General features: G+C 49.4%; 4 protein-coding genes across 4 annotated transcripts in view; 1 reads left to right on the forward strand and 3 right to left on the reverse strand.

Annotated features, from left to right (window-relative positions):
- Positions 1 to 22,645, reverse strand: part of LOC123765891 (phosphatase and actin regulator 2) — a 568,756-nt gene that overhangs the window by 467,729 nt on the left and 78,382 nt on the right. The gene's annotated exons all lie outside the window — the stretch shown is intronic.
- LOC138371868 (golgin subfamily A member 6-like protein 7) lies at positions 4,644 to 5,279 on the reverse strand. The gene has a single exon (XM_069336905.1). The coding sequence runs from the start codon at positions 5,277 to 5,279 to the stop codon at positions 4,644 to 4,646; it is 636 nt and encodes a 211-aa protein (XP_069193006.1).
- Positions 5,297 to 6,853, reverse strand: LOC123765971 (golgin subfamily A member 6-like protein 2). The gene has a single exon (XM_045754835.2). It carries the CDS (start codon positions 6,851 to 6,853, stop codon positions 5,297 to 5,299), a length of 1,557 nt encoding a protein of 518 aa, XP_045610791.2.
- Positions 21,105 to 21,836, forward strand: LOC138371869 (uncharacterized). The gene has a single exon (XM_069336906.1). It carries the CDS (start codon positions 21,105 to 21,107, stop codon positions 21,834 to 21,836), a length of 732 nt encoding a protein of 243 aa, XP_069193007.1.

Here is a 22,645-nt window from a genome sequence, read left to right on the forward strand (position 1 = left end):
CACCACAGCTGCAGGTGTACACCCCCACCACCACAGCTGCAGGTGTACACCCCCACCACCACAGCTGCAGGTGTACACCCCCACCACCACAGCTGCAGGTGTACACCCCCACCACCACAGCTGCAGGTGTACACCCCCACCACCACAGCTGCAGGTGTACACCCCCACCACCACAGCTGCAGGTGTACACCCCCACCACAGCTGCAGGTGTACACCACCACCACAGCTGCAGGTGTACACCACCATCACAGCTGCAGGTGTACACCCCACCACCACAGCTGCAGGTGTACACCCCCACCACCACAGCTGCAGGTGTACACCCCCACCACCACAGCTGCAGGTGTACACCCCCACCACCACAGCTGCAGGTGTACACCCCCACCACCACAGCTGCAGGTGTACACCACCACCACAGCTGCAGGTGTACACCACCACCACAGCTGCAGGTGTACACCCCCACCACCACAGCTGCAGGTGTACACCACCACCACAGCTGCAGGTGTACACCCCCACCACAGCTGCAGGTGTACACCACCACCACAGCTGCAGGTGTACACCACCACCACAGCTGCAGGTGTACACCCCCACCACAGCTGCAGGTGTACACCACCACCACAGCTGCAGGTGTACACCACCACCACAGCTGCAGGTGTACACCACCACCACAGCTGCAGGTGTGCACCACCACCACAGCTGCAGGTGTACACCCCCACCACAGCTGCAGGTGTACACCACCACCACAGCTGCAGGTGTACACCACCACCACAGCTGCAGGTGTACACCACCACCACAGCTGCAGGTGTACACCACCACCACAGCTGCAGGTGTACACCACCACCACAGCTGCAGGTGTACACCACCACCACAGCTGCAGGTGTACACCACCACCACAGCTGCAGGTGTACACCACCACCACAGCTGCAGGTGTGCACCACCACCACAGCTGCAGGTGTACACTGGAAGACATTAGAGCTCAGGGAGACATAACCACCACATACATAAGTGGAGGAATAAGGGATGCATGGCAAGAGAAGGGGGAGTGGTGGGGGATGGAGTAGTGAGTGTGGGAGGGGTGGGGGTCAGCCAGGGGGGGGGGCGACCAGCATGACCCTTCACCGAGAAGGAGGTCAATCATAATCCATGGATTACTTGAAGCCAAGGCATCATCGCGGCAGGAAAGGATGGAGATTGAAGATTTTGAGTGGCAGGTGATCTTGAGAGATATCAGAGCCGAAACGGCACTTAATGAGGTGGGAATTCACTGCCAAATTGGGGCTTACAACTGTAACAAGAAACGACCTGTTCTGGTACAGTTCACTAACGAAGAGCGAAAACTATTACAATGTGTATATTGACAGATACATGACCAAAGATGAGCAAATAGCCCACAGGGCGAGCCGTCCTCGACACTCCTCGTCATATTTGAGTGTAGTTACACACCCCAGTGCTAACCCACCCCGTGCTAACCCACCCCAGTGCTAACCCACCCCGTGCTAACGAGCCCACACCTGCCTCCCAGGTCACACCCTCCCCAAATCTGCCCTCCCTGCCCCTGCTTATCTCCCCAATATCTCCCGCGACTCCTTTGACCCCATTGCTTTCGAATCCATCTGTTTCATCCCACATTCCAGGATCCCCTCATCCCCTCAACCCCCAAATCCCACTCAGCCCTAACCCCTCCTCAACCCCCTCCTTCCATATGACCCCCTACCCTTGCGAGGGGGGCACATGGACCCCCGTGGGGGGATGGGGGCCCCTCCACTTCTTCCTCCATTTCCCTCTTCCCTCCTTCTGCCCCAATGCCCACACCTACCCCTGAGTTCCCCCTGACTAATATATCCTCCCTCCCACTCTCACTCTCCATGTTCCATCAGCCACTCTTTTTCCCCACCCCCTCTATTCTTTTCCCTGCCTCATACTCCTCATCCCTCCGTGCCTCATACTCCTTCCTCCCTGCCTGCCTCATACTCCACCTCCCTCCCTGCCTCATACTCCACCTCCCACCCTGCCTCATACTCCACCTCCCTCCCTGCCTCATACTCCACCTCCCTCCCTGCCTCATACACCTCCTCCCTCCCTGCCTCATACTCCACCTCCCTCTCTGCCTCATACTCTTCCTCCCTCCCTGCCTCATACTCCTCCTCCCTCCGTGCCTCATACTCTTCCTCCCTCCCTGCCTCATACTCCTCCTCCCTCCCTCCCTCATACTCCTCCTCCCTCCCTGCCTCATACTCCTCCTCCCTCCCTGCCTCATATTCCACCTCCTTCCCTGCCTCATACTCCTCCTCCCTCCCTGCCTCATACTCCTCCTCCTTCCGTGCCTCATACTCCTCCTCCCTGCCTGCCTCAAACTCATCCCTCCGTGCCTCATACTCCTCCTCCCTCCCTGCCTCATACTCCACCTCCCTCCGTGCCTCATACTCCTCCTCCCTCCGTGCCTCATACTCCTCCTCCCTCCGTGCCTCATACTCCTCCTCCCTTCGTGCCTCATACTCCACCTCCCTGCCTGCGTCATACTCCGCCCACCTAGCGCCAGGTCCTTGCTCACGACTCCGGGTCCTCAGCGAGGGAGCGGGGCCCTGAGGGCGTCCCTCCAACCTTCTTGTTAGTGAAGCGACGCTGCTGCCGTCTGGGCTTGACATCCTCTTGCCGAGGACCTCTTACGACCTCCCGCGCTGGTAACTATCGTCTTCCTACCTCTTACGACCTCCCGCGCTGGTAACTATCATCTTCCTACCTCTTACGACCTCCCGCGCTACCTGCTTGACACCTGGTTGATGGGGTTCTGGGAGTTGTTCTACTCCCCAAGCCCGGCCCGAGGCCAGGCTAGACTTGTGAGAGTTTGGTCCACCAGGCTGTTGCTTGGAGCGGCCCGCAGGCCCACATACCCACCACAGCCCGGTTGGTTCGGCACTCCTTGGAGGTAACTATTTAGTTTCCTCTTGAAGATGTCCACGGTTGTTCCGGCAATATTTCTTATGCTCGCTGGGAGGACGTTGAACAACCGCGGACCTCTGATGTTTATACAGTGTTCTCTGATTGTGCCTATGGCACCTCTGCTCTTCACTGGTTCTATTCTGCTTTTTCTTCCATATCGTTCACTCCAGTACGTTGTTATTTTACTGTGTAGATTTGGGGCCTGACCCTCCAGTATTTTCCATGTGTATATTATTTGGTATCTCTCGTCTTCTTTCTAGTGAGTACATTTGGAGAGCTTTGAGACGATCCCAATAATTTAGGTGCTTTATCGCGTCTATGCGTGCCGTATATGTTCTCTGTACTCCCTCTATTTCAGCAATCTCTCCTGCTCTGAAGGGGGAAGTGAGTACTGAGCAGTACTCAAGACAGGACAACACAAGTGACTTGAAGAGTACAACCATTGTGATGGGATCCCTGGATTTGAAAGTTCTCGTAATCCATCCTATCATTTTTCTGGCTGCCGCAATATTTGCTTGGTTATGCTCCCTAAACGTTAGGTCGTCAGACATCATTATTCCCAAATCCTTTACATGTTGCTTTCCTACTATGGGCAGATTTGATTGTGTTTTGTACCCTGTATTATGTTCAAGGTCCTCATTTTTGCCATACATGAGTACCTGGAATTTATCACTGTTAAACATCATGTTATTTTCTGCTGCCCAATCGAAAACTTTATTAATATCAGCTTGAAGTTTTTCAATGTCTTCAGTAGAGGTAATTTTCATACTGATTTTTGTTTCATCTGCAAAGGATGACACGAAGCTGTGACTTGTATTTTTGTCTATATCTGATACGAGAATAAGGAACAGCAGCGGTGCAAGGACTGTACCTTGAGGTACAGAGCTTTTAACTGCGCTGCGATTATATTTGATTGACTGTTACTCTTTGTGTTCTGTTCGACAGGAAATTGAGTATCCAGCGTCCTACTTTACAAGTTATTCCCATTGACCTCATTTTGTGCACTATCATTCCATGGTCACATTTGTCGTTGCATTCGACAAATCTGTCGAATGCAAAGGCATTCGACTGCGACACAAATCTGTCGAATACACAGAAGTCTGTGTATTCTGTTTTTCTTCTAATGCCTCAGTGATTTTGTGGTAATAGTAACTATCGCAGGTAACTATCATCACACTACCTATTACGACCTACCACTTCACCCACCACCAATGAAGGGGGAGGTGGGGGGCCTGACCCACCACCAGTGAAGGGGCAGGTGGGGGGCCTGACCCACCACCAGTGAAGGGGCAGGTGGGGGGCCTGACCCACCACCAGTGAAGGGGCAGGTGGGGGGCCCTGACCCACCACCAGTGAAGGGGCAGGTGGGGGGCCTGACCCACCACCAGTGAAGGGGCAGGTGGGGGGCCTGACCCACCACCAGTGAAGGGGCAGGTGGGGGGCCTGACCCACCACCAGTGAAGGGGCAGGTGGGGGGCCTGACCCACCACCAGTGAAGGGGCAGGTGGGGGGCCTGACCCACCACCAGTGAAGGGGCAGGTGGGGGGCCTGACCCACCACCAGTGAAGGGGCAGGTGGGGGGCCTGACCCACCACCAGTGAAGGGGCATGTGGGGGGCCTGACCCACCACCAGTGAAGGGGCAGGTGGGGGGCCTGACCCACCACCAGTGAAGGGGCAGGTGGGTTGCCGGCTTCGCATCTCCCCTTTAAAAAGTACACATAACCTTGCATGGACCTCCAGGTGCTCCCCGTCCTTGGTCCCACTGTCTTCCCACGGTCTTATCCTGCCCTCCCATGGTCTTATCCTGCCCTCCCACGGTCTTATCCTGCCCTCCCATGGTCTTATCCTGCCCTCCCATGGTCTTATCCTGCCCTCCCATGGTCTTATCCTGCCCTCCCACGGTCTTATCCTGCCCTCCCATGGTCTTATCCTGCCCTCTCACGGTCTTATCCTGCCCTCCCACGGTCTTATCCTGCCTTCCCATGGTCGTATCCTGCCCTCCCATGGTCTTATCCTGCCCTCCCACGGTCTTATCCTGCCCTCCCATGGTCTTATCCTGCCCTCCCACGGTCTTATCCTGCCCTCCCATGGTCTTATCCTGCCCTCCCATGGTCTTATCCTGCCCTCCCATGGTCTTATCCTGCCCTCCCACGGTCTTATCCTGCCCTCCCATGGTCTTATCCTGCCCTCTCACGGTCTTATCCTGCCCTCCCACGGACTTATCCTGCCCTCCCATGGTCTTATCCTGCCCTCCCATGGTCTTATCCTGCCCTCCCATGGTCTTATCCTGCCCTCCCACGGTCTTATCCTGCCCTCCCATGGTCTTATCCTGCCCTCCCATGGTCTTATCCTGCCCTCCTATGTCTTATCCTGCCCTCCCATGGTCTTATCCTGCCCTCCCACGGTCTTATCCTGCCCTCCCACGGTCTTATCCTGCCCTCCCATGGTCTTATCCTGCCCTCCCACGATCTTATCCTGCCCTCCCATGGTCTTATCCTGCCTTCCCATGGTCTTATCCTGCCCTCCCACGGTCTTATCCTGCCTTCCCATGGTCTTATCCTGCCCTCCCATGGTCTTATCCTGCCCTCCCATGGTCTTATCCTGCCCTCCCATGGTCTTATCCTGCCCTCCCATGGTCTTATCCTGCCCTCCCATGGTCTTATCCTGCCCTCCCATGGTCTTATCCTGCCCTCCCACGATCTTATCCTGCCCTCCCACGGTCTTATCCTGCCTTCCCACGGTCCTATCCTGCCCTCCCACGGTCTTATCCTGCCATCCCACGGTCTTATCCTGCCCTCCCATGGTCTTATCCTGCCCTGCCACGATCTTATCCTGTCCTGCCATGGTCTTATCCTGCCCTCCCACGGTCCTATCCTGCCCTCCCACGGTCTTATCCTGCCCTCCCACGGTCTTATCCTGCCCTGCCACGGTCTTATCCTGTCCTCCCACGGTCTTATCCTGCCCTGCCACGGTCTTATCCTGTCCTGCCACGGTCTTATCCTGCCCTTCCACGGTCCTATCCTGCCCTCCCACGGTCCTATCCTGCCCTCCCACGGTCTTATCCTGCCCTCCCACGGTCTTATCCTGTCCTGCAATGGTCTTATCCTGCCCTCCCACGGTCCTATCCTGCCCTCCCACGGTCTTATCCTGCCCTCCCACGGTCTTATCCTGTCCTCCCACGGTCTTATCCTGCCCTCTCACGGTCTTATCCTGTCCTCCCACGGTCCTATCCTGCCCTCCCACGGTCTTATCCTGCCCTCCCACGGTCTTATCCTGCCCTCCCACGGTCTTATCCTGTCCTCCCACGGTCTTATCCTGCCCTCCCACGGTCTTATCCTGTCCTCCCACGGTCTTAACCTGTCCTCCCACGGTCTTATCCTGTCCTGCCATGGTCTTATCCTGCCCTCCCACGGTCTTAACCTGTCCTCCCACGGTCTTATCCTGCCCTCCCATGGTCTTATCCTGTCCTCCCACGGTCTTAACCTGTCCTCCCACGATCTTATCCTGCCCTCCCACGGTCTTATCCTGTCCTCCCACGGTCTTATCCTGTCCTCCCACGGTCTTAACCTGCCCTCCCACGGTCTTATCCTGCCCTCCTATGGTCTTATCCTGTCCTCCCACGGTCTTAACCTGTCCTCCCACGGTCTTATCCTGCCCTCCCACGGTCTTATCCTGTCCTCCCACGGTCTTATCCTGTCCTCCCACGGTCTTAACCTGTCGTCCCACGGTCTTAACCTGTCCTCCCACGGTCTTAACCTGTCCTCCCACGGTCTTATCCTGTCCTCCCACGGTCCTATCCTGCCCTCCCACGGTCCTATCCTGCCCTCCCACGGTCTTATCCTGCCCTCCCACGGTCTTATCCTGTCCTCCCACGGTCTTAACCTGTCCTCCCACGGTCTTATCCTGCCCTCCCATGGTCTCATCCTGCCCTTCTATGGTAATACCCTGCCCCCCCATTGAATAATCCTACACAGTGTTCAAGAAAGAACTTGATAAGCACCTCCAAAGGATACCTGATCAACCAGGCTGTGATTCATATGTTAGGCTGCGAGCAGCCGCGTCCAACAGCCTGGTTGACCAGTCCAGCAACGAGTAGGCATGGTCGACGACCGGGCCGCGGGGTCGCTAAGCCCCGAAAACACCTCAAGGTAACCTGTGGTGGGAGTGGTATTGATCAGTCCACAGGAAACCTGGCGTCATACCCGACACCCACACCTGACACCCACACACGTGACACACACACCTGACACCCACACTTGACACCCAGACCTGTCACCCACACCTGATACCCAGACTTGACACACACCTGACACCCACACCTGACACACACACCTGACACCCACACCTGACACACACACCTGACACACACACCTGACACACTACATTCTATACCCACCCAACAAACGGGTACCCTTCTCAAACTTGCACAAAGGATCCTTCAGAATCCTATATTCAACCTAGGTGAGACCTACTCTTGAGCGTGTAGCCCTGAAATAGACTTATCCTGTCGTCGCATTGATAGGTCCAATTTTGTATACCTGGAACATACCCGGAGAGGGTTCTGGGAATTCTTCTACTCCCCGAGCCCGGCCAGAGGCCAGGCTTGACTTGGGATAACTTGGTCCAACAGGCTGTTGCTGGGAGCGGCCCGCAGGCCCACATACCCACTAAAGCCCGGTTGGTCCGGCACTCCTTGCAGGAACTGATCTAAGTGCCTCTTGAATACATCCACCTTTGTTCCGGCAATATTTCTAATGCTTGCTGGGAGGGTGTTGAACAGCTGTGGACCTCTGATGTTCAGACAGTGTTCACTGATTGTGCCTATGGCAACTCTACTCCTCACTGGTTCTATTCTGCATTTCCTTCCGTACCTTTCGCTCCAGTATGTTGTTATTCTACTGTGGTACCTTGGGGCCTGGTCCTCCAGTATCTTCCATGTATAAATCCAGCTCATCCTCGTGTTGTGGTGGTACTGACAGTAACGATGAGACCCATAGTATATATACCCACGTATAGCGAAATTAGAAAGTAGAAATTTGAACTATTGACTTGGAGAAACTGGAAAACTATTTTTTACTTGTGTTGCTTTGACAAACTAATTTGAACTAACTTAACCTTCCTAGGCCTAATACACGATATCTAAGGCCTAATATAGTACATGTGTGTGTGCTATATTAGGCCTAGGAATATTTAAATTTGTTTTTTAGCTTCATTTATTTTAAAACAATTCCTTACTAGTCAGTATACTACTATCTAAAAGCTAAGTACGTACGAATGCTGACTATTGACGATAGTCACAATAGGTACTGTCTAAACAGGAGGATGGGTTGATATATTATTTGATACCTCTCTCGTCTCCTTTCCCGAGAGTACATTTTGAGAGCTTTGAGACGGTCCCAATAATTTAGATGTTTTATCGTGTCTATGCGTGCCGTATATGTTCTCTGTATTCCCTCTAATTCACAGATCTCTCCCGCTCTGAAGGGGAAAGTGAGTACCGAATACTGAAGACGGGACAGCACCAGTGATTTCAATAGTATTATCATTGCTGTGGGGAGTCTGGATGTGAACGTTCTCATAATCCATCCTATCATGGTCCTGACCGCCGCTATATTTGCTCGGTTATGTTCAAATGTCTTCAAATGTCAGGTCGTCAGACATCATAATTACCAGATCTTTTACATGTTGTTTTCCTTCTATGAGTAGGTCGCATTGTGTCCTGTACCCTGTGTCCTGTACCCTGTGTTTGGTTTAACTTCCTCGTTTCCACCATACCTCAGTACCTGGAACTTATCACGGGTAAACATCATGTTATTTTCAGTTGGCCAATTGAAGACTTATTTATATCTGCCTGCAGTTTTTCACTGTCTTCTACAGAGGAAATTTTCATGCTGATTTTTGTATCATCTACATTAGATGAATCGAAGCTGTGACTAGTATTTTTGTATATAAGAGAAAAGAATGGGAAATAGCAGCGGTGCAAGGACTGTGCCCTGGGGTACAGAACTTTTCGCTGCACTTGGGCTTGATCTTACTTGAGTGACCGTCACTCTCTGCATTCTGTTTGACAGAAAGTTGAAAATCCAACGCCCAACTTTACCCGTTATTCCTATTGATCTCATTTTGTGTGCTATCACTCCATGGTCACATTTGTCCAATGCCTGTACAAAGTCTGTGTATACAACATCTGCATTTTGCTTTTCTTTTGAAGTTTCTGTGATTTTTGTCATAGTGGTTGAGTAAATGTGACAGACAGGATCTTCCCGCTCTAAATCCATGTTGTCCTGGGTTGTGTAGCTTATTATTTTCTAGAAAACTTTAAATTTGGTTCCTAATCATTCTTTCAAAAACTTTTATTATGTGTGATGTTAGTGCAACTGGCCTATAATTTTTAGCCAAAGCTTTACTCCCCCCCCCCCTTGTGCAGAGGAGTTATATTTGCAGATTTAAGTGCTGCTGGTATCTCCCCTGTATCCAGGCTCTTTCTCTATATTACACTGAGTGCTCGCGCCTGCTTCACAAGATGCTGTGAAGCGAAAATTATTTTTAAATTGCAATTGTTTCACTGTGTCTGATATAGCAACTTCCCAAACCCTTAACCCCCATTCTAGATTCACAATGAATTTACAATAACAAATTATATGTTATAAGGTCATCACTCAAATATAAGCCAAATGTTTTGACATTAATCTAAACTGTAAGTTTAATTTACGATGCTCTACACCTGGTTCACCTGTTCTTTCCGGCCAGAGTTGAAAAGATTTAAGTTGCTACGAGTTGAGCTGTAATCTACTGTGATCCAGTGCCCGTCAGTGTCCAGGCCATGAGTAGTGAAACCTGGCACCTCAAGTCCGGAGAGTTTACCCATGACGGATCTCTCCATCCTGAATTAGATCTAGGTATCCCCATCTCTGCTGTCAAAACTGTATTGGTCCAAACATTCAGATCTGATAGGAAAGAACTTACTGACTCCCAACGACCTGAAAGTACTAGTATAAAAAGCTATGATTTGTTCAGATCTGAAACCTACATCTATGGACAGCACAAAACGTCCACTAGACTGTGCGACACAGTGGTTGCAAGGATCAGGTTGGGTTACCGTTACCTGTGGCAGGTGGCTGCAGGTGACGGGTCTCCCAATCCTGAGCACTCCAGTTGCAAACTCTGTGAGCAGGAACTACGGCATGATCTCCCGCACTACATCACTGAATGCCCAGTTATTAGACCTTTCAGACCAGTTGGCATGAGGTACCTGGAGCTTTGCAATTACTTTATTCACTCTCGTATTCTTGAAGATATCCTCATATTGCACCCAAAATTTGCCAGTGTTATGGCCCTGTATGACTGACCATTCTGTGTGACGGAGATTTTTAGCCTCACGAAGATAGTTCTTGACACACACTGTACTCTCCTTCATATAGTCTAGGACAGCTAGTTCTTGACACACACTGTACTCTCCTTCATATAGTCTAGGACAGCTAGTTCTTGACACACACTGTACTCCCCTTCATATAGTCTAGGACAGCTAGTTCTTGATACACACTGTACTCTCCTTCATATAGTCTAGGACAGCTAGTTCTTGACACACACTGTACTCTCCTTCATATAGTCTAGGACAGCTAGTTCTTGACACACACTGTACTCTCCTTCATATAGTCTAGGACAGCTAGTTCTTGACACACACTGTACTCTCCTTCATATAGTCTAGGACAGCTAGTTCTTGACACACACTGTACTCCCCTTCATATAGTCTAGGGCAGCTAGTTCTTGACACACACTGTACTCTCCTTCATATAATCTAGGGCAGCTAGTTCTTGACACACACTGTACTTCCCTTCATATAGTCTAGGGCAGCTAGTTCTTGACACACACTGTACTCTCCTTCATATAGTCTAGGGCAGCTAGTTCTTGACACACACTGTACTCTCCTTCATATAGTCTAGGGCAGCTAGTTCTTGACACACACTGTACTCTCCTTCATATAGTCTAGGGCAGCTAGTTCTTGACACACACTGTACTCTCCTTCATATAGTCTAGGGCAGCTAGTTCTTGACACACACTGTACTCCCCTTCATATAGTCTAGGGCAGCTAGTTCTTGACACACACTGTACTCTCCTTCATATAATCTAGGGCAGCTAGTTCTTGACACACACTGTACTTCCCTTCATATAGTCTAGGGCAGCTAGTTCTTGACACACACTGTACTCTCCTTCATATAGTCTAGGGCAGCTAGTTCTTGACACACACTGTACTCCCCTTCATATAGTCTAGGGCAGCTAGTTCTTGACACACACTGTACTCTCCTTCATATAGTCTAGGGCAGCTAGTTCTTGACACACACTGTACTCTCCTTCATATAGTCTAGGGCAGCTAGTTCTTGACACACACTGTACTTCCCTTCATATAGTCTAGGACAGCTAGTTCTTGACACACACTGTACTTCCCTTCATATAGTCTAGGGCAGCTAGTTCTTGACACACTCTGTACTGCCCTTCATATAGTCTAGGACAGCTAGTTCTTGACACATACTGTACTCCCCTTCATATAGTCTAGGGCAGCTAGTTCTTGACACACCCTGTACTCCTTCATATAATCTAGGGCAGCTAGTTCTTGACACACACTGTACTCCCCTTCATATAGTCTAGGGCAGCTAGTTCTTGACACACACTGTATTCCCCTTCATATAGTCTAGGGCAGCTAGTTCTTGACACACACTGTACTCCCCTTCATATAGTCTAGGGCAGCTAGTTCTTGACACACTCTGTACCCCCCTTCATATAGTCTAGGGCAGCTAGTTCTTGACACACACTGTACTCCCCCTTCATATATTCTAGGGCAGCTAGTTCTTGACACACACTGTACTCCCCTTCATATAGTCTAGGGCAGCTAGTTCTTGACACACACTGTACTCCCCTTCATATAGTCTAGGGCAGCTAGTTCTTGACACACACTGTACTCCCCTTCATATAGTCTAGGGCAGCTAGTTCTTGACACACACTGTACTCTCCTTCATATAGTCTAGGGCAGCTAGTTCTTGACACACACTGTACTCTCCTTCATATAGTCTAGGGCAGCTAGTTCTTGACACACACTGTACTCCCCTTCATATAGTCTAGGGCAGCTAGTTCTTGACACACACTGTACTCCCCTTCATAGGCTCTCCAATAAGCCTACTAGGTACCGGATTAATTTAAAATAAAGTCATAAGCTTGTTTTTACTCCAATATGGAAAACTTGTGGACAGAAAGTCATAAAGGTTTGAACATCTTGACTGATACACAAAGAGCAGGACCAAAGAGGCGGGACCAAAGAGCCAAAGCTCAACCCCCGCAAGCACAAATAGGTGAGTACAAACATCACCAGACAAATACGTCGTGTTAAGTGACCTGATCGCTGATTGGTCAACGGCTCCCCCCCCCTTCCCCACTACGTACTGGCAACGGTCATAATTAATCTAACACTTTTTCCTTAAACTGTTTATGAATGGAATGCCATATACTCCCAGGGGGTACAGAGACCCCCAGGGGGTACAGAGACCCCCAGGGGGTACAGAAACCCCCAGGGGGTACAGAGACCCCCAGGGGGTACAGAGACCCCCAGGGGGTACAGAGACCCCCAGGGGGTACAGAGACCCCCAGGGGGTACAGAGACCCCCAGGGGGTACAGACACCCCCGGGGGTACAGAGACCCCCAGGGGGTACAGAGACCCCCAGGGGGTACAGAGACCCCCAGGGGGTACAGAGACCCCCAGGGGGTACAGAGACCCCCAGGGGGTACAGAGACCCCCAGGGGGTACAGATACCCCCAGGGGGGTATCAAGTCCTGATGTGCCGCAACATCAGAAATATTGCCGGATTTTCGCTGGGAGGACGTTGAACAACCACGGATATCTTCCATATCGTTCACTCCAGTACGTTGTTATTTTACTGTGTAGATTTGGGACCTGGCCTTCCAGTATTTTCCATGTGTATATTATTTGGTATCTCTCTGGTTGTGGAGGTCATTGGTCTCCATGAAACTAGTGACCTGACTCCTGATCACTGTCTCAAATACTTTTATTATGTGGGATGTTAGTGCAACTGGTCTATAATTCTTTGCCAATGCTTTGCTCCCTCCCTTGTGTAGAGGGGCTATGTCTGCTGCTTTAAGCGCATCTGGTATCTCCCCCGTGTCCAAGCTCTTCCTCCACACTATACTGAGTACCTGTGTTACTGGCACTTTTAATTTCTTTATAAAAATTGAATTCCATGAGTCTGGCCCCGGGGCTGAGTGCATGGGCATGTTGTCAATTTCTCTTTGAAAATCTGCCACGCTCGTGTTGATATCAGTTATATTTACAGGGGTTTGGATATCACGCATAAAGAAGTTATCCGGATCTTCCACTTTCATGTTGTGTATCAGAGTGCTAAACATGTCCTCATACTGCTTTTTAAGGATTTCACTAATTTCTTTGTCATCCTCTGTGTATGAACCTTCACTTAGGCCACGTTTGTGGTCGAAAAAAAGAAAAACTTGTACGAAGAGGTCCAATACTGGCAGTGTTTTTTTTGCTTTTGATTTCGCATGTGTCAAGAAATATTTTGGGTTTTCCTTTATTTCTTGAATTGTTTTCTGATCTAGTTGGCTTTCTTCAGGCTGATACGAATGCTTCAGTCTCTGTTCGATTTCTTCAATCTCCCTGTTTAAATTATTCCTTCTTTGTATGGAAAATCGTGTCTGCTTCAGCATTTCCGTGAATTTGTTTCTTCTTTTATAGTGTCTGCTCTATAGTATATTTGTTTCTTCTTTATAGTGTCTGTCTATAGTGACCTCTTTCTGGCTTTCCTCAAAGGAACATGTTTCAGACAGACTTCATATGCTTCAGAAGTCAGTTCTTCTATTCCTTGTGTAGGATTTTTATTACTTAGAACATTTTCCCATTGAATGTTTGTAAGTTCCCTGTTTATTTTCTCCCAGTCTGTCCTTTTATTATTAAAATTGAATTTATTGAATAGCCCTACTCGCTTGTTGTCTCTCGTGGGCCTACTACCGTTATTAATGTTAGTTTGCACTTCAATGAACTTGTGGTCCGAGTACGTAGTGTCTGAGAGTGTAATGCCTCTGATTAGCTCCTCATTGTTCGTGAATATCAGGTCCAGCGTGGTTTCGTTCCTAGTTGGTTCTGTAATCTGCTGACTGAGCAGAATTTGTCACAGAATCTCAGTAGTTCTCTGACCTGTGGTTGGTTATTTCCAGGTTAATTTCCTGCTATAATGTTATTGTTTACTATTCTCCATTTTAAACTGGGTAGATTGAAGTCTCCAAGGAAGATAATATCTGGTACTGGGTTTGCTAGGTTATCAAGGATATTCTCTATTCTGTGGATCTGTTCAGTGAATTCCTCAACTGTTGTATCTGGAGGTTTGTATATTAAAATAATAATTAAATTTATATTTCCTACCTTGATTCCAAGTACCTCTACCACCTCATTGCTCGAGTTCAGGAGTTCTGGGCATGCCAGCTCCTCTTTAATATACAGACCTACTCCTCCCCTTGATCTAATTACTGTCACATCTATATAGATTATAATTTGGGATCCAGATTTCACTATCCATGTGGTCTTTTGTGTGCGTTTCTGTAAATGCACCAAATATTGAGTTTAATTCTATTAGAAGGCCATTTATGAACTTAACTTTATTTCTTGAATTTGGTTTTAGACCTTGTATGTTTGTAAATATGAATGACTTGCCATATTGCGTGTCACTTCTGGTGGGCTTTGGTAGTTCTCCCCCCCCCCTCTCCTCCCAGGTCCAGGGTGTGTTGTTTTGGTAGTGGTTTGGTATATTGGCGGTTGTGGAGGGGCGGGGGGGGGGGGGGTATTCACCTAGTTATGCTTGCGGGGGTTGACCTTTGCTCTTTCGACCCTCCTCTCAACTGTCAATCATTTTGTTTTTCTCTCACACACAACCCCAGGAAGCGGCCCGTAGCAGCTGTCTAATTCCCACTCCTATTTATTGCTAGGCGAACAGTGCATCAGGGTGAAAGAAGCACTGACCATTTGTTTTCCCCCATCGCTGGGGATAGAACCCGGAATGTAGGATTATAAGTCCCAAGCGCTGTCCACTCAGCCACAGGCTCCCTCCATAAGTGTTACGGGAGGGGGTTGTGATGGGTAGGGGTGTGGAGGGAGGAGGTTGTAGAGGGTGGGGGTTGTGGAGGGAGGGGGTTGTTATGGGTGGGGGGGGGGGGGGTGGAGGGATGGGGTGTAAACAAAGGGATGACATTTAAGTACATTACTCAAACTGTTTACATGTTCAACCAAACACACTCTCCCTTCTGAACCCCCTCTTTCCCCTCCCTCCCTCCCTCACTCTCCCTCTCTCTCCCTCTCTCTCCCTCTTCTCCTCCCTCCCTCCCTTCCTCCCTCCCTCCCACCCTCCCTCCTCCCTCCCCTCCCTCCCCCTCCCTCCCTCCCCCTCCCTCCCCCTCCCACCCTCCCTCCCTCCCTCCCCCTCCCTCCCACCCTCCCCCTCCCTCCCTCCCTGGTGAGAGAGTTGGAGCTATTAAACAAACACAGGTTGACATCACTTCTAAATCCGGAGGAGATAATGTCAACAGTGTATGTCAAAATATATCCTCCCCCCCCCCCCCTGCTTTACCCTCCCCCCCCCCCCCCCCCCCCACCCTTGTCCAGCCACCACAACCCCGTCACGTCCACACCCTGTATCATCCACACACAGGGTCACACTTCCGTGTCACACCGTGTCACACTCCCGTGTGACAGGCAAGAGCGCCCTGTTCTGAAACCATGTTGTCCAGGGTTATGGAGATGCTGTGATTCCATGTATTTTGTGATCTTACTTCTTAGCACTCTCTCAAAGATTTTTATGATGTGTGATGTTAGTGCTATCGGTCTGTAATTTTTTGCCTCTGCCTTATTTCCTCCTTTATGGAGTGGTGCTATCTCTGCTGTTTTTAGTATGTCAGGGATAACGCCAGTATCTAGGCTTTGTCTCCACAGAATGTGAAGGGCCTGCGATAGCGTTTCTTTTTTTTACAGTTCTTGATGACTATGGAGTTCCAAGAATCCGGGCCTGGTGCAGAGTGCATAGGCATACTGTTTATGCTGTATGCCCCCTATCCTAATACTGAGGATACGGTGACGTCTGATATATGATTTGATGTTGGTATCATATCCATGAAAAATTAATTTGTGTTATCAATGTTTAGTGCGTTTAATGGCTCGCTGAAAACAGTCGTACTGCTTCCTTAATATCTCGATCATTTCTTTGTTGTCATCTCTCAGACAAGATTGTGATTAACGTAGAGTGCTTTGTCGTTGACTGTCTACTTGACAGTGAATTAACGTAATTAATCACTGAGACTAATTAGTGTAATTTATTAGACTATTGGTTTGATTGTCGACTGCATTGTTAACATTGATTTATTTTTTTTTTGTGTTGTAATTACTTTAATTGCAGTTCGAGTCCTAAGTGAGCACCAGTATTGTTCAGTTAGTTCATTTATCGGCCCGAAGCGACACAGACATTTGTTGTTAAACTGAGAGCGGCACAGAAGAGGACTTCTTGCTGAACTTGCTGTGTGATAAGCTCACTTTAATGTGTCACTTAAGGACATTAACGTAACGTTAAGATTGTTTGGTTTAGAATTAGATTTGGTTCTTAATGAATAAATTGTTATTGTTGTCAAAGAAACTTTATGTCAATACCTTCCAATATTATTGTCCCACACATACTGCGACATATTGAACAGTTGTTGACCAGACCACACACTAGATGATGAAGGGACGACGACGTTTCGGTCCGTCCTGGACCATTCTTGACACAATCGACTTGAGAATGGTCCAAGACGGACCGAAACGTCGTCGTCGTCCCTGCACCTTCTAGTGTGTGGTCTGGTCAACATACTTCAGCCACGTTATTGTGACTCCTCGCCTGCATATTGAACTGTTCTTGCGAGTAGTTAATAAAGGCTTGCTGCTGAATTCGAACCTGATTCATAGCCGCACACATCAAATTAAATTTAGAGTGAGAACTGGTGAGCTCCCTTAATACTGCCCTATGCACTCGAGTAGCTCAGCGCCCTAGTGGATAAGGGCCCCCATTGTTTTGGAACCCGGCCGGTTGATCCACCCGTTATTTATTTCAGCTTTAAAGTATTTAATCTGCTCTAGCACTTAACGCCCAGGCTCGGGCAGTCCTTTCCGAGTTCAAAAATAAATTGACAAATCTCACAATCTGCACCCCCTCATTGTTATATCTGCACCCCCTCATTGTTATATCTGCACCCCCTCATTGTTATATCTGCACCCCCTCATTGTTATATCTGTACTCCCTCATTGTTATATCTGCACCCCCTCATTGTTATATCTGCACCCCCTCATTGTTATATCTGTACTCCCTCATTGTTATATCTGTACTCCCTCATTGTTATATCTGCACCCCCTCATTGTTATATCTGCACCCCCTCATTGTTATATCTGCACCCCCTCATTGTTATATCTGCACCCCTCATTGTTATATCTGCACCCCCTCATTGTTATATCTGCACCCCCTCATTGTTATATCTGCACCCCCTCATTGTTATATCTGCACCCCCTCATTGTTATATCTGCACCCCCTCATTGTTATATCTGCACCCCCCTCATTGTTATATCTGCACCCCCTCATTGTTATATCTGCACCCCCTCATTGTTATATCTGCACCCCCTCATTGTTATATCTGCACCCCCTCATTGTTATATCTGCACCCCCTCATTGTTATATCTGCACCCCCTCATTGTTATATCTGCACCCCCCTCATTGTTATATCTGCACCCCCTCATTGTTATATCTGCACCCCCTCATTGTTATATCTGCACCCCCTCATTGTTATATCTGCACCCCCTCATTGTTATATCTGCACCCCCTCATTGTTATATCTGCACCCCCTCATTGTTATATCTGCACTCCCTCATTGTTATATCTACACTCCCTCATTGTTACATCTGCACCCCCTCATTGCTATATCTGCACCCCCTCATTGTTATATCTGCACTCTCTCATTGTTACATCTGCACCCCCTCATTGTTATATCTGCACTCCCTCATTGTTATATCTACACTCCCTCATTGTTACATCTGCACCCCCTCATTGTTATATCTGCACCCCTCATTGTTATATCTGCACCCCCTCATTGTTATATCTGCACTCCCTCATTGTTATATCTATACTCCCTCATTGTTATATCTGCACCCCCTCATTGTTATATCTGCACCCCTCATTGTTATATCTGCACCCCTTCATTGTTATATCTGCACCCCTCATTGTTATATCTGCACTCCCTCATTGTTATATCTGCACCCCTCATTGTTATATCTGCACCCCTCATTGTTATATCTGCACTCCCTCATTGTTATATCCACACCCCCCTCATTGTTACATCTGCACCCCCTCATTGTTACATCTGCGCCCCCCTCATTGTTACATCTACACCCCCCTCATTGGTATGTCTGCACCCCCTCATTGTTACATCTACACCCCCCTCATTGTTATATCTGCACCCCCTCATTGTTACATCTACACCCCCTCATTGTTACATCTACACCCCCTCATTGTTATATCTGCACCCCCTCATTGTTATATCTGCACCCCCTCATTGTTACATCTACACCCCCTCATTGTTACATCTGCACCCCCTCATTGTTACATCTGCACCCCCTCATTGTTACATCTACACCCCCTCATTGTTACATCTACACCCCCTCATTGTTACATCTACACCCCCTCATTGTTACATCTGCACCCCCTCGTCACATCCATGTTACTAACCAGGTAATTACATGATTCTCACTGATAATTACATATGCATAATATTATATTCATCCCGCCTCAGTTGGCATATATATATATTGCAATTTGCATGTTGTGTTTTTATTTACATAGAGTTATGTTATGTTATACCATAACATACTCTAATATACAGCATAGTGTATATTAGAGTGTATTGTATATTGTATGTGCACGACACTGTTGCCAATTATGCGTTGTGTTACATAATGTATTATTTTCTCTTTCTGAAATTCATCATTACTGAGTTATTTTCCGGATTGTTTAAAATATTACAAACTTATGTTTTATACGTGTTTGTGAGAGATTATCTCAGTGTGAAGTGTGTGAGTTAAGAGTGTTTGGCAGTCATGGTTGGTGATTGGTCTTGGTGAGTGGAGCCAGTCAGTCTGTGAGGGAGTTCCTACCTCACAGTCTGTCACGGAGTGGAGCTCCTGGGTGACTGGTGTGTGATGTGCTGGGGGTGGTGACTGGTGTGTGATGTGCTGGGGGTGGTGACTGATGAGTGATGTGCTGGGGGTGGTGACTGGTGTGTGATGTGCTTGGGGTGGTGACTGGTGTGTGATGTGCTGGGGGTGGTGACTGGTGTGTGATTTGCTTGGGGTGGTGACTGGTGTGTGATGTGCTTGGGGTGGTGACTGGTGTGTGATGTGCTTGGGGTGGTGACTGGTGTGTGATGTGCTTGGGGTGGTGACTGGTGTGTGATGTGCTTGGGGTGGTGACTGGTGTGTGATGTGCTTGGGGTGGTGACTGGTGTGTGATGTGCTTGGGGTGGTGACTGGTGTGTGATGTGCTTGGTGTGGTGACTGATGAGTGATGTGCTTGGGGTGGTGACTGGTGTGTAATGTGCTTGGGGTGATGACTGATGAGTAATGTGCTGGGGGTGGTGACTGATGAGTGATGTGCTGGGGGTGGTGACTGGTGTGTGATGTGCTGGGGGTGGTGACTGATGTGTGATGTGCTTGGGGTGGTGACTGGTGTGTGATGTGCTGGGGGTGGTGACTGGTGTGTCATGTGCTTGGGGTGGTGACTGGTGTGTGATGTGCTGGGGGTGGTGACTGGTGGGTCTGGTATGATAATGAGTCATTATACCTGTCCTCTTAATAATGTTATATGTGTCAATGGTCATCAGCTCATTAGTGTTTTATTTTCTAGTTAAGTATTTGTGTCGTGCAATATATTCTGGTGATATGTAATTTGTTCCTTAATTGTCCGGCCATAAAGTAACACCTGGTGTGATTGTGTCGTGACTTGGTTTACAACCCCCGGGTATGTTGATGGTGAAGTATAACCGTTGGTGACCAGTATACCAGTACAGCTGCCATGTGTTGTGGTGACACTCCTCTTTGACACATCCTCACCCCCCTTGATATCCACCACCCCCCTTGATATTCACCACCCTTGATATCCACCCCCCCCTTGATATACACCACCCCCTTGATATTCACCACCCTTGATATCCACCCCCCCTTGATATCCACCCCCTTGATATCCACCACCCCCTTGATATCCACCAACCCCTTGATATCCACCAACCCCATGATATCCACCCCCCTTGATATCCACCACCCCCCTTGATATTCACTACCCTTGATATCCACCCCCCCTTGATATACACCACCCCCTTGATATTCACCACCCTTGATATCCACCCCCCCTTGATATCCACCCCCTTGATATCCACCACCCCCTTGATATCCACCAACCCCTTGATATCCACCAACCCCATGATATCCACCCCCCTTGATATCCACCACCCCCCCTTGATATCCACCACCCCCTTGATATCCACCACCCTTGATATCCACCGCCCCTTGATATCCACCACCCCCTTGATATCCACCCCCCCTTGATATCCACCCCCCCTTGATATCCACCACCCCCTTGATATCCACCCCCCCCCCTTGTTACGAATGGAATCCATTAGACAGTCACGTGGTGGAGGCAGACTCCTCCACAGTGTGAAAATACACATTTTCACATGTAAGTATGATAAGAGCCCAATAGGCTCAGGAATCTGAGCTTATTGAGACTGAGGCTATCTGTTCACCAGTTGATCGACGGTTGGGAGCCGGGATGAAAGAGCCGAAGCTCAACCCTCGCAAGCACAACTAGGTGAGTGCTGGAGTAAACCCAAATGACAGTACATCACACAACGGTATACACCCGAGTATATCCAGCTGCACGTATACCAGAACATCACACCATGGTATACACTTGGGTATACTCCGAGGCACTTGGCACTGTGGAGTTACTTATCTAGCGTCCAGAGCTTGACACGGAGCGCCAGAATAGTGCCAATAGTCAAGAATTTATGACTTTAAAGCCGAGCTCTGGGATGGCACCCTCTGGGATGGCACCCTCCAGGGCTGGCACCCTCCAGGGCTGGCACCCTCCAGGGCTGGCAACCTCCAGGGCTGGCACCCTCCAGGGCTGGCAGCCTCCAGGGCTGGCAGCCTCCAGGGCTGGCAGCCTCCAGGGCTGGCAGCCTCCAGGGCTGGCAGCCTCCAGGGCTGGCAGCCTCCAGGGCTGGCAGCCTCCAGGGCTGGCACCCTCCAGGGCTGGCACCCTCCAGGGCTGGCAACCTCCAGGGCTGGCACCCTCCAGGGCTGGCACCCTCCAGGGCTGGCAGCCTCCAGGGCTGGCACCCTCCAGGGCTGGCACCCTCCAGGGCTGGCACCCTCCAGGGCTGGCAGCCTCCAGGGCTGGCAGCCTCCAGGGCTGGCACCCTCCAGGGCTGGCACCCTCCAGGGCTGGCAGCCTCCAGGGATGGCACCCTCCAGGGCTGGCAGCCTCCAGGGCTGGCAGCCTCCAGGGCTGGCACCCTCCAGGGCTGGCACCCTCCAGGGCTGGCACCCTCCAGGGCTGGCACCCTCCAGGGCTGGCACCCTCCAGGGCTGGCAACCTCCAGGGCTGGCACTCTCCAGGGCTGGCACTCTCCAGGGCTGGCACTCTCCAGGGCTGGCACTCTCCAGAGCTGGCAGGACACCGTGCAGAGTGTCGGGTGCCATTCCAGCCTGGAACACATTCTCCAGGTCAGGCCAACAAAAGAACAAGGCTGAATAATTAGTGTGACCAGCCAGACATCATCATGCATGAATCATTCAACGAACATGATTCCTCGAAGACTGTGAGCAACTTTGGAAAATGGACGTCGTGCACTCTCAGTGTTCGACCACCCTGACCACACACTCAAAATACTCACTTTCCTTAAATATATATACTGTATCTGTAGTAACAATTTTGCTCCAGTACACCAGGATAAAGTTCACGACGGTGCATCAGGAAACAGCTTGAGGCTAGAAGGAAAGTCTACCCTAATATGTCTTCTTGAGTGACTAAAGGGATATAATTACTCCCGTGATGTAGTCTTCATACAGAGGTCTAAGAAACTCCTCGAGCCTTCATCGAGAAAAAAGGAGAAGCGTTGGTTCAACGTTTAGGAGAAACGTTGAACTAAAATGTCTGGATGCACTTTTAACCTTTGTGTTAACCAGTAGCTCCTACTTTTTAACAAAAGATGGAACACTACACATGATCGAACACTCCCAATACTGTATCTGGATAGGGTTCTGGGAGTTCTCCTACTCTCCAAACCCAGCTCAAGGCCAGGGTCGACTTGTGGTCGCCAGGCTGTTGCTTGGAGCGGAGGTATACCATTGTGATGGGATCCCTGGATTTGAAGGTTCTCGTAATCCATCCTATCATTTTTCTGGCTGACGCAATATTTGCTTGGTTATGCTCCCTAAACGTTAGGTCGTCGGACATCATTATTCCCAAATCCTTGACATGCTGTTTACCTATTATGGACACATTCGATTGTGTTTTGTACCCTGTATTATGTTTAAGGTTCTAATTTTTACCGTACCTGAGTACCTG

This window comes from Procambarus clarkii, chromosome 37, assembly GCF_040958095.1.
Source record: "Procambarus clarkii isolate CNS0578487 chromosome 37, FALCON_Pclarkii_2.0, whole genome shotgun sequence".
Lineage (NCBI taxonomy): Eukaryota > Metazoa > Arthropoda > Malacostraca > Decapoda > Cambaridae > Procambarus > Procambarus clarkii.

Excerpts from the sequence above, each read along its gene's own strand:
- LOC138371868 (XM_069336905.1), bottom strand. The coding sequence starts at position 5,279 with ATGGGAGGGCAGGATAAGACCATGGGAGGGCAGGATAAGACCGTGGGA.
- LOC123765971 (XM_045754835.2), bottom strand. The coding sequence starts at position 6,853 with ATGGGAGGGCAGGATAAGACCGTGGGAGGACAGGTTAAGACCGTGGGA.
- LOC138371869 (XM_069336906.1), top strand. The coding sequence starts at position 21,105 with ATGGCACCCTCTGGGATGGCACCCTCCAGGGCTGGCACCCTCCAGGGC.